Source organism: Urocitellus parryii, chromosome 15 (genome assembly GCF_045843805.1).
Source record: "Urocitellus parryii isolate mUroPar1 chromosome 15, mUroPar1.hap1, whole genome shotgun sequence".
NCBI classification, from domain to species: domain Eukaryota; kingdom Metazoa; phylum Chordata; class Mammalia; order Rodentia; family Sciuridae; genus Urocitellus; species Urocitellus parryii.
Window position 1 is genome coordinate 45,660,175 of NC_135545.1, and position 12,116 is coordinate 45,672,290.

General features: G+C 47.4%; 1 protein-coding gene across 2 annotated transcripts in view; it reads left to right on the plus strand.

The window, feature by feature from the left end:
• Zfhx3 (zinc finger homeobox 3) overlaps window positions 1–12,116 on the plus strand; it is a 230,880-nt gene that overhangs the window by 133,243 nt on the left and 85,521 nt on the right. For both annotated transcript variants that reach the window (XM_026399203.2, XM_077793358.1), the window contains exon 4: window positions 2,399–2,630. In XM_026399203.2, the coding sequence (XP_026254988.2) occupies window positions 2,399–2,630 (232 nt within the window). The remainder of the gene's footprint in view (window positions 1–2,398; window positions 2,631–12,116) is intronic.

Genomic DNA, 12,116 nt, shown 5'->3' on the forward strand with positions numbered 1-12,116 from the left:
CGGGCTTTTGCCTTTTGAGGGGCCTGTGAAGAAGTGGGGGAGAATGAACGTGGGCAGGCTCACCTTTTCCTTCACCTCTACCCCATCAGACCATCCTTCTCCCCAGGAGAGTGGCCACCAGAAAACATGGCCTTGGTGCTTCCCTCCTTCCAAAGTCCTGTGCAAGGAGACCTGTCTGTGGAGAGGCATGACGAAGATAAACCACTTAAAAATCAGCTCCCATTTATTTTTAGAAAGTTAGCTTTTTGTTGTGATTTGTAAATTTTTTAGCGTGTGAAATTATTCTAGGGCAGCTGTTACGGGTAGGGATTTTATTTTGTTCCAAGCTCCACATTTAAGTGTGTTGAGTCACCCGTTTTGGGCGGTGGGGGTGATCATTCTCCCTTAGTGCCTATGAAGCCCTTTGCATCCAGACCTCCAGCTTGGCAGAATTCATTGTGGGATGTTTGGGTGGGCTCCCATGCTTGAGGTCCTCAAGTCCCCTCTAGTGAGTTTGCTATGCCACCTGGTTGGTGCATTTATATTTCGTCCTCTAGCAAGGTGCATGTGTGCTTCTGGGTTTTTCACACTTTGTCAGTGGACATAGACTATTGCATTGAGTATGTGGGCCTTGGGCAGTGTCATTAGATGGGATGCCCTCGTAGAGCCATTCTGGTATTTTTGGCCTCATGTGGAACACAGGACATTTCAACCACTGCAGCTTCTCGGTGTCTTGCATTATAAGTGGTACAAGGAAAGGATCCCAGCAGGATCTGAAACTGTTATCAAGGCATGGACATGGGGCAGAAGCACTGTGGTCAGAAGATGAGCAACGCAAAGCCATTCCAAGGCATTTGTCGTGTACCTGGCCAGACCTGGGTGACAGGGTGGAGATGAGTTGGTGAGGAGAAAAAGGGAAGGTCAGAGTATCAATGCACACATTAAACGCTTGCATTATCATCTAAATTCACTCCTCCAGAAGAAGGCTGAGTGCATGAAGGAGAGTGGGGGGGTGAACCCCAGGTTCTGGTTGTTTCTCTCCCACTACCTGGGTTGACTTGGGTTAGTTACTTATGCATTTTGAGATTGTTTCCCTGGCTTCATGCATACCCAATAGGAAGACTCCCTCTTCCTTTCACATGAGCCATTTGCAAGGAAGAAGACAGCCTTTGTTCACAGGAGCATGCTGGTTCCCTGACTGTTAGGGAAAAGGGGCCACGGCTTTCATGACTTTCTCCAGAGACTCAAAACCATGGTGGATTTTATTCTTGGATGATCTTTAAGAGTCCTAGGCACAGAAGTCTGGGGTCTGCTAACTCTTTGCATGATGCCAACTGTACTTTGTACCCCAGAGTCATTCCTGTGTGTGCTGTTTCCTGCTGGTCTTTGGGCCTTCATGCTCTGAACTCAGTACTGTGTCTGCTAAACACAACAGAGAATGTAATTGTGACCATTCTGTAAACCCCATGACCAATGACATTGACCAGTGATGAGCCAGGTGACCATGAGAGATTGATAGGGAACCACTCTGGAGAAAATATTCTGTCATTCTTTAATCCAGAGGAAATCCTAATTTTGGATCCTCCCAATAGACTATTTTAAATACAAACCCTTCATTGTCTGTCTTGTGGAAAGGCCAGACAGCAGCTTGGCACTGTTTATAGACCTAGGGTGTCATATGCGTGTGATGGCCTCCAGTTGTCACCAAAGCAGAGGGTAGCTGGCTTTGCCTGAAAAGAGCCGGATTGTGATGCTCTAAGCTCCACGGGCCTTACCGTCTCTGTCGTTGTCGTTCACTCTGATGCTTCCGAGGCAGCCACAGGTTGTATATCATCAGTGGATGTGGTTGTGTTTCAATAAAACCTTATATACAAACTCAGGCAGTGGAGGGCTGGGTGGGGATATTACTCAGTGGTAGAGAGCACGTGCCTAGTATGTACAAGGCCCTGGGTTCTGTCCCCAGTACAGAGAGAGAGGCGGCGGGGGGAGAGGGAGAGGGGAAGGAAGGAAGGAAGGAAGGAGGGAAGGAGAGGCAGTGGGTTAGATTTGGCTGGTGGACTGTGCTATCTGCCAATCTGGTCTTTGGAGAGTGAAAGGTGCACCAGGGAAAGCCAGGAAAACAAAAAGTTGTACAAGAAGGTACAAAAAAATTGAGTGACCCTGGGAGGGCCCAGTCGATGAGAGGTGTTAGTAGCACTCTGGAGAGCCATCTGTGAGTGGGCATTGGGGACATGGGAATTCGAGTCGCCTCACTCCTCAGAGGGTGCTAGAGAAGTGGACCCTTTAAGGAACCTTATCATGGATCATCCCATTTGGCTGTTCCAGCCTGTCCCCCAGTGGCACACCTCTGGCTGTGAGCATGGTGGTGGTGGCTTCCAGCAGCTGACCCAGGACATGCCCCTCTGCTTTGTCTCTGCAGCACCTGCAGCAGCATGAGAGTGGTGTGGAGGGCGAGAGCTGCTACTACCACTGCGTTCTGTGCAACTACTCCACCAAGGCCAAGCTCAACCTCATCCAGCACGTGCGCTCCATGAAGCACCAGCGCAGCGAGAGCCTGCGCAAGCTGCAGCGGCTGCAGAAGGGCCTTCCGGAGGAGGACGAGGACCTGGGGCAGATCTTCACCATCCGCAGGTGCCCCTCCACTGACCCAGGTGAGTCGTCTTGTGGGCACAGGAGGCCAAGGTGGACCTGGGCATTGGCCTCTGAAGGACCGTCTCATGTCATCTGTTGGGGGATGACATGCCATTGCTGGACTTTCAGGGGACTGAATGTTCTGGAAGGAAGGCACATGGTGCCTTTATTTATTTACTTATCTACTTTTAATAACACTTAGTACCACTTCACTTTGCGGATATGCTTGGGTGTAAGGAAGCTACAAGCCACTACTGGAGAGCAGGCCCAGAACATGTGCCCCTGTCCCCAGGTTCCTCCAGCATGTGCTTTGGATTCCGTTATTGGTCCGACTGACCTAGCAAATGCTAAGCTGCATGCCTTGCTCAGTATTAGGAGTAGGCAGTTTGTGGCCTTGAAGTCTGTTAAAAATGAACTTCAGAGAGGATGAAAACCTGTACTTGTTATAAAAACCCTGATCGTATTTGAGAGTGATTCCCTGTTGTTCCGTGGGTCTGGGCTGTGTGCCGCTTCACCCAGTCGAGACCTTCTGGTGGACACGCTCCTTTCTGCATCTCCTGCCATCTCATCTGTGGTCACCTTTCTTCCTTCTTCCTCTTTGTGACTAAGATTGTTTCCCTGGCTTCATGCACACCCAGTAGGAAGACTCCCTCTTTCTTCATATGAGCCATTTGCAATGAAGAAGACGCCCTAAAATCAACAAAGAAAAAGCCCTCGCTTACTCCTCAGTCCTCACTCTGTCCACGACTGAGTCTTCAGGATTCTTGGAAGAACCATCCGTATCGCTGGTCCCCAGCCCATGCCTCGGCCAACCATCTTCTGTATTTTCCTTTTACCAAACCAGCCCTGGGAAGGGCACCGGTGGCCTTCGATTTGCCCAACCCAGAGGCTGCCTGCTGGTCTTTGTTGGATAAGGTTTCCTGGTCCCTTCTGGAACCTCCTTTCCCTCCAGAACTCATTTCTTTGTCATCCTTCTGCTTCTCTTGACAGTCGTCCATGCCAGTCCCTGGCTCTCGGTCCTCAGCCTGCCCCTTACGTAAGTGTCACTGGGCATCAGGCCCTGGTCCTCAGTCCTCAGCCTCTTGAAGCTTTGACCAGAGGTTGCCAAGTGCCCTCAAACGGCCTCCCAGGTGCCTGGCTGCTGCCACCCTGTGCCCTTCCTTGTCCCTCGGTCTCCTGTAGCACCTTCTCAGCCACTGGGCCATGAAGCTGCATGGGGTTTTAGTTTTAATGCTACCACATCGTGCATTTGTATAGTCTTTGAAGTTATGTGAAATATGAAAAATGGCGGGACCCTTCCGTTGCCCAGGGGATGCCTGTCAGTTGTTGGATGACTCTTTCGCCACTTATTTCCACAGTGGCCAACGTGCTGCTACCATCGTGTCTTGATTCTTTTAAGATTTTGAATATTATCTTTTGGCTTTCTAGGCTGAACAATGACAGTTTCACTAGTGTGCTGTTCTGTAAACCCTCCCACTCCTACCCAGGACACACATGCTCATCTTCAAGCTCACAGACCCCACACGGGACCCCTGCACCCCAGCACCCCCCACACCAGTTCTCAAACACACAAGACACCACACCCACTCACCAGCCTCATCTGAAACACACTCACCACCCCAGAAACAGGGCCCCACACCCTCCACATTCCACCAGTGCACCCAACAAATACACGGACACTGCACCCCATACTTACACACCCCACAGACCTGCTGACACACTCTCCGTGCATACACACACCCCAACAGACACTGTGCCCCACCCGGCCTGTGCCTCCCCCCACCACCGGGGCCTCCCCATTCTCACCAGCCCCCTGCACACTACATCTTCCCCTCCCTCCGTCTTCTGTTATGAAGAAATAATAATTTGGGGTTATATTAATATTCAGTGTTTTCATTATTATAACTCTATAAATATTCATCACAGCTGAGCCATGTAGAGTCTTATAATTTCATTTACCTTCTTGTACAACTTTTTGTTTTCCCTGGCTTTCTAGGTACCTATGATTAATTCATGGCTCCCCTTACTCTGCCATATTAGCTGGTTCCTAATCTCCGAGCGCCGTGTGCTGTCGGTTTCTGTGTTAGCCCCATTTCCTCCTGGTGGCGTCCCCTCCAAGCCCCTCCAGAGCTCCCTGCCCACGTCCTATGGGCGTCCTCCTGGGCTCCTGGGCTGTGCCTGCCCCAGGGAAATGACACCCCTGTTCCCAGTGACAGGCGGTGCCCCAGTGGAGGGATTTCCTCCTTCTCTGGGAGCTGAGGGTTGTGTCACTGTAAAAGGCACATTATCTTCAGGAAAGAGCTATCGGGACCACGGTCATCTCTGTCACTGAGACTGTCCTTTCCCATGTGTTCTCAAGTGGCTTTTCTGGTTCAAGTTTACATTCCACCTCTTCTGCTCCATCGCTGGTCCCCTCCCTCGGTCGTGAGGCCCTTGGGGCCACAGTGGCAATGGGACCCACAGACATTAGTGGTGCCACCTGGCTGCGGGGGACCTTGCTCCTCACCAGGGTAATTTGGTCTCTGTTTGGCTCTGCTTCTCCCCATTATTCTGCTGATGAGTCATTTCACTGGATTCGTGTTCCTCCTACCAGCGTGTGAAGACCCATTTCATTCAGAATTTGTGGGGTTTTTTCTTTTTCTTTCTTTCTTTCTTTTTTTTTTTGGTCAGCTCCACATACGTCATTGTTTTAATCTTCCATTAAAAGCTGGTCCCTTTCACCCCTCAGTTCTGTCTTTCACTCTGCTCAGAATTCCCTTATTATTAATGAGGTGCCCCAAACTAAATAGTGTACAGCTGCCACTTCACCCGGGTCTGTGACTGGAACAGACAGTCCCCTGTTTTATAACGTAATACTTCTATTTTTGCAGTCCCCTCTGGAATTGCTTTCCTGCACCCTGCCTTCTGGGTTTCTCTCATTTAATGCATATTAGGGTTTTTTCCCCCCTGAAGTGTATGAGCAACTCCAGTTAAGATGATAGACTTCCTTTCCGCATTTCAAAATCCTTTTGTATTGTCTTTGGCCTCCAGTCATGTTGTTCCACCCGCCCCCTCCCCTCCCTCCCCCTCCCTCCCACACATGCTCCAGTGAAGTTTGCACTCCACTGACGACCAACGGGCAAATGATTAGGTAATACTCAAACCAACATTAACAGGAACTTGGTTCTGTTTTAGAAATCCCTGCCTGAGAATGCATCTTGAGACCTAACCTCCCTGTCCCCAGGGATTGACTCTTTAAAACTTGAAAGAATATCTTCAAGAAAAGGGACATTTGGGGCCCGGTAGAATTGAGACATTTAAGATCATCAGCCTCCAAATTTGTAAACACAAGCTTTGTAAAGTACTCCCAGTTCTCTGCTCTTTAACAGAAGGATCAGGACGGGATCCTCCCACGAGCAGCATCAGTCACGTGCACATGAAGCCCTTAGAAGCCTCAGAGCCCTGGCAGGGCCCTGCCTGCTCCAACCCCAAGCTGGATGCCAGTGGTCCTGCTGTCTGGAGGCTGTGATCCCAGCACCCTGTCCTCCTCTCATTACATGACCACAGTGCTCCTTCCCCTTTCTGCTTTTACTTTTTCTCCTCTGTTGTCTGCACACCACAAAGTTTTATGCAAAAGCCATCAGCAAGCACTTCCTTCTTTTTCCAAGCTCTGGACCTCATACCACAGTCTCATGGCCTTTTCTAAAGGTATCAGGGTCTCCCTTGCTAGAGCTGATGGCGCAAACTCTGGAATGGTGTCTTCACTGTGGACAACAAAAATACCTCTTCCGATTCTACCTGTTGCCACTGCCTTAACATATATTCCTAGTATTCCATGCATCCTGGTCTTGCACCAAAGACTGTTCAGATTACTGAACAGTGATTGCTAAGTAATATCAACATAATCTTAATAATGCTTTACATAATGGTAGCACCCCAAATTTTTTTGCAAAAAAAAAAAACAAAAACAAAACTGGCTTAAAATCTGTGATGATTATGCTATGGAATAACTCACCGGTCTGCCAGCCAGCCAAGTTCACTACCAAGTTCACTACAAAGCCTGCCAGCCCAGATGAACCTGTGGGTCTAGAGGGAAGGAATCCAGGTAGAGGAAACTGTGAAGGTCTCTTCCGACCTTCAGGACTTTCTGGTGATGGCTAAGAATCATATTTGCTGCTGCTGCTGCTTCATAATCCTTAGGAAGTCTCTTGGCTAGATAGGTAATGTGCAAGTCCTCCCCTGCACCACAGGGGTCAGCTTTAGCTACCAGCACCAACCCCCACAGGGCCCTGCTGGTGGAAGGAGCTTCCTCCTTGGGTTCACAGGCAGGCGGAGCCCTGAGCTGGGTTGTCCTTAGCAGAGCATAATGTCTTCTTTCCACTCTTACTCCACAGGTCACCCACCCGCACACATGCACTTGATTTTCCAGTTTTTAAAAAGAAAAAGTAGCAAAGGCAAGGAGAGCAAGAGAAAACTGGAGGAGGAGGAGAAAGAGGAGAAAGGCCAAGAGAGAAACACATTTTTACATTTAACTTCTCAAGTTAGAAATATTTTTTCCGAGGGCTGGGGCTGTAGCTTAGTAGTAGACCACCTGTCTCGAACATGAGACAGGTGGGTTTGATCCCAAGCACCTCAAAAGAAAGAAATTATTTGGAAATTGACTTGGAAATATATATCTCAGAGAGGAGAGTAAATTAACCACGTGAGGCCTTTCCCCTGGCCTTTTTTTCCCCCCTCCCTATCTGGACTTTTTTTTTTTTTTTTTATGTAGATGGACAGCATGCCTTTATTTTATTTATTTATTTATTTATTTATATGAGGTGCTGAGGATCGAACCCATTGCCTACACGTGCAAGGCAAGTGCTTTACCACTGAGCCCCAGCCACCTATCTGGGCTTTTGATCACAATTTTGAGCGCCTTTTCTCCAAGACCAAGTCATCTCTTGGGTCTTGTCATCTCATTCCTACCTGCCTGCAGGTGTAGGCAGCCCATCACTATTGTGATGGGTCCTGTCTCAGTGCCTGGCGTCGGCCCTCTGCTTTACCCTCAGCTGACGGGCAGCTCTGGAAAGATGGAAAGCTCGCGTAGGTGTGTCATGTGTAGGATCAGCTTCCTTCTTGGCTTATTAAAAGAGGCATTTCTGGCTCCTGAGTGAAACTCTAGTTGATTTCACTCTATCAGTGCCCTGGGCCTCAGGAACACAAGAGGCCCTTTGTATTTCTGTTCTTGGCCTTTCTCCTCCTTCTCCACCTCCTCCTCCAGTTTTCTCTTGCTCTCCTTGCCTTAGCTACTTTTTCTTTCATATGGACATAGATCTTCAAGCTTTGCACACATGGGATTAATTACACCCAGCAATTCTTCACTGAGGGCCTACTACGGGCAAGACTTTTAATGAGTTGGGGACGCAGCTGGCATCTCCTGTTGGCTCCTGGCATGGATGCACTGGTTAACACTCCAGCTCAGGCACTCGAGGTAACCTGATGATGACTCAGTTTACAGAGGACACAATCCTTCAGAGTTTAAGAGACTGTTTTGCTTGGAGCAGATGGCAGCATCCCCCTTGACCGACACATCTTTGGCTTTCAAGGTAGTGAATTTCTGGGGTCAGGGGAGATGGAAGCCGCTGGCCAAGGCGTGATGTGGTTTTGGTGACAGCCTCTACTGAAGCACTACAGGCTTCCCTTGATGAATCTTTTTGTTGAACCAAGTTTCAGACAGCTCTGCTTAACTCATCAGCTGAAGAGAACAAAAAAATTCACGGTTTCCAGCTTTCTCTTTTGGCTTTGTTTTTATTTTTCAAAGTTGGCAGAAGGCGGCCCTCTAAACACGAAATACTGCATTTTTATCTTTTTTATGCATAGCTAAATTACATGTAATTTCACTGTGATATTTCTCATGGTATTAAAGTATGTTGTGGCCGGTGCTGTAGCTCTGAAGTTTGGTTTTGTCAAGCAAGCACAGCTGGCCTCCTCGTCCTTTTTACTGTCTGTCTTGTTGACAAGGCTTGGGAAAAGTATAGGACTATAGTATTTCTAACTTGAGAAGTTAAATGTAAAAGCATGTCAAAATGAATTGGGGGTTGATTGAAATGTTAAGCATTTATGGAGGAGTAGAGAAAATAGGTCTTTAAGTACATTCCCTGGACAAATAAATGTCAGGGTGCTTTTTAGAAAGCTATTTTGCCATGCAAAGACCCAGAGACCACCATGTATCAATATGAAAAATGGAGTTTACACAATAATATAGCTTGATTTTTTTTTTTTTAAATATATTATTTTCCTTGTATCTTCAGAGATTGCTGGGCTAAGTAGAGTCTATAGCTGGTGTGTTTGGCTGTTTCATGGGCAGGATCTATTGATAGGGAATCAGAGAGCGTCAGGCACCTAGCAAGAACTCCCACATTGGTGGTGGTGTTGGTAAGAGATTCTTAGCAAACTTGCTAACGATGTGCCAAAAGGTAAAATCTTGACTGTCTTTTGTTCACAGAGGTGGTTTTCTGTTTGCCAGTATAAAGCATTCATGATTTGGTTACTGTCTGATTTTCTTGCATTTTGCATCTACATAGGGAGACCAGGGTAGTTCTCAGAGTGTACACTGTCTTGTTTTTCTGTTGGAACAGAGTTCTTGATTTGCCTTAATTAGTCCTCTAACAATCTACAAAGGTCAGTGCCAATTGCCTGTTCATTTACATTTGTAATTGTGATGGCTTCTGATTACATATTCCTTGTCTCAGTCCTTCTTCTAAGTACATGCTAGAGTCTCCTTCCCTCCCCTTCCTCCCACACCACCCACACGCATGCGGGCGTGCACAGACTCGCGTGCGCACACCAGAGCAGCGTGAGAGCTGAAGGTCTGACTCCTCATATAAGAGCCCTTTGTAGTGACAGGCCAGCTTTCCTGGAATGTCAGCATCCTGTGGAAAGCCATCTTGGAGAGGCTCTTGCCTCTAAGTTAGGGATATAATGAAGCCAGAGTCAGGGAAATTATGTCGATACCAGGCAAGAAATCTGAGAGCCATTATCCAGGAGCCTTCTTGAACTGGGTAATTAAGGGCAATTAAACTTTTCTGCTGGCTCTCTGCAAAATATGCTAATGATCTGGTCTGTTGGAAGGTGGACATATGCAGAGTGCTACTTCACTGCTGTCACATGCTGCTGGCCTGCAAGAGTCTCTCTGGAGAGCATGTGACATCACCAGGATGGTCACCAGGAGAGTGGGTCCAGGGTCTTCAGCCTCCAGATCTGCATTTCCTGTCTGCTCTGGAGAGAAAAGCACCTGCACAGGACGCTGCCCCTTTTAGAGGTCGTCCTGGCCGTAGCAGCCCGAGCTGAAGTGGTTCCCTCGTATTCATCCTCTCTCATCCTAGATCTGCCGCTCATTGGTTGCTCTAACAGCCTGGGGGTTCTGTGGTGTTTCTGTATCTCTCACTGGAGCTCAGCTGCGTGTGGAACTGCCATCAGTGGTGTTCTTGGCCAGGGGTGCCATCCCCTTGACTAGGTACAAGTGGGTGTCCTGCTGGCCACTGAGGGCTGCCCACTCTGAGAGGTACAACATTGTGGCTGCTCCTTGGGGTGGGTGCTACCAAGTGGCCTATCAAGTAGAAAAAAAGAAAAAGGAATGAAAGATGCCGGCCCGTTGTTACTGGAGTTACGAGAGGCATGGGAGGGGATGCCGAGGGGTGAGCATTAATGTTCTCTGTTTAAGTATCTGAACATGCCAGAGACATGGGGAGCTCCCAGTGAGAGCACAGAATGCCATGTCCTACTGAGCATTATTTTAGTGAAATCTTTATCTCATACTATCCAAAGTGGCCTTGGAAAGCGGTATCCAAGGAATCCCAAGTTTGAGACTTGACCCTGAAGAGGACCTGGATAGCCAGCCAGTAAAGAGGCATTTTTGTTGAGGTGGGAGTCAGGGATTCTATTCTCAAATTTCACTGGAAGGGAAGGATCCTGTAATGCCAACCCATGTCAGGGAAATTAGTGGCTGTCCTCACTGTCCCGTCATGTACAGACCCTTCCCATACTGATACCCATCCCAGCCTCTGCACTTAATGCCTCCTTCATTGCTCTAATGCATTTTTCAAGAGAACTAATGATTTGTACTTAGGTTGTCTTTAGGAATGTCCAAAGAATCCGTTTCTGGGGCTGCTCACATCCTGTATGGAACTTGTTCCCAACCTTGGTAGGGGGCCAGGGAAGAAATAGAACATGCATCTCTCTGTTAACAGAAATAGCTCAAAGGCTTCTTCTCAGACATACAGATGGTAAGGAACCCCCTTCAAACTGTGACCCAATTATAAGAATTATAGTTCCAAACGATTTTTTTTTCTTCAGACACTGACTAACAGCAGAAAGTTATGTGGCCTTGCATATTAGTATAAGCACTGCTTGTATTTTCCTGATTCCTGAATTTAAAGATCCCTGGAGAGGCACCAGGAAGCTTCTGTAGATCCTCTACTAAGTTTAAATAAAAGTTCATTTTCACCATCATACTAGTCACATTTTCTGTGCTTCCTAGTGACATGTGGATTGTGGCTACTTCAGGGGACAGCACAGACTTATAGAACAGTCCAGAATGTGTGCTTGTCAGCACTGGGTTCCTCCGCAGGCCCACATGAGGTGTGGGCTGTGCTCTCCATGATACTCTCTGGCTTGCATTGTGAAGAAGTGCAGGACCTGCTGGCTTCCTGCTGGCTTGAATGGGGTCCGTCTTTTCCTTGCTTGTCTCAGTTTTTCTCTGTATGGAAGAACCGTGTCTTCAAATAGCCATTTAATTTTGGTTTTGCCACTTACGTCTTTTCCATTAGCAGTTTTGAGGGACTTTGAAAGGACTTTGTGAAGATGTTTTTTTTCAGAGTGGATGTTAAAGGGCTTTTTATAGTTTTATACCTCAAGACTATCTTGAGACCTTTTGTGTGTATGCTAATAAAAGAAGCTATTTATTGCTTTTAAAAGATCCTTGACCTCTGCTCTAATTAGCATATTAAAAATTGGACAGTATGTGATTTTCTTGGAACACAGCTGACTGTTGTTTTAACCAAAAATTTTATCCAAGATAGTCATTTCATTATAAGTTAAAGAAGAACTTGTTCATTTTTTCTCTCACTGTTTTCATTGGCTTCAGTTCTTCCTTATGGACCACATTAGTTTGTCAGAACTTCCATAGCCAGGTACCACACACTAGGTGGCTTAAACTATAGAAATTCATTTTCTCACAGTTCTGGGGGCTGGAAATTTGAGATCAAGGTGTTGGCCAATTTCGTTTCTCCTGGGGCCTCTTTCTGGGACTTGCAAATGGTGGACTCTCCTTCCTGGCTGATCCCCTCTTATAAGGACGTCAGGCAGATTGGGTTAGGGCCCACTCTGAAGGCCTTATTTTAACTTAATTACCTCTGTAAAAGTCCTATTCCAACAGAGTCACATTCTCAGGTATACTGGGGACGGGTCTTCAGCATGGGAATTTGGGAGGAACACAATTCAGTTGATTACGTGGATTTTGTGGTATCTGAGGCTAGTCTTTCGAT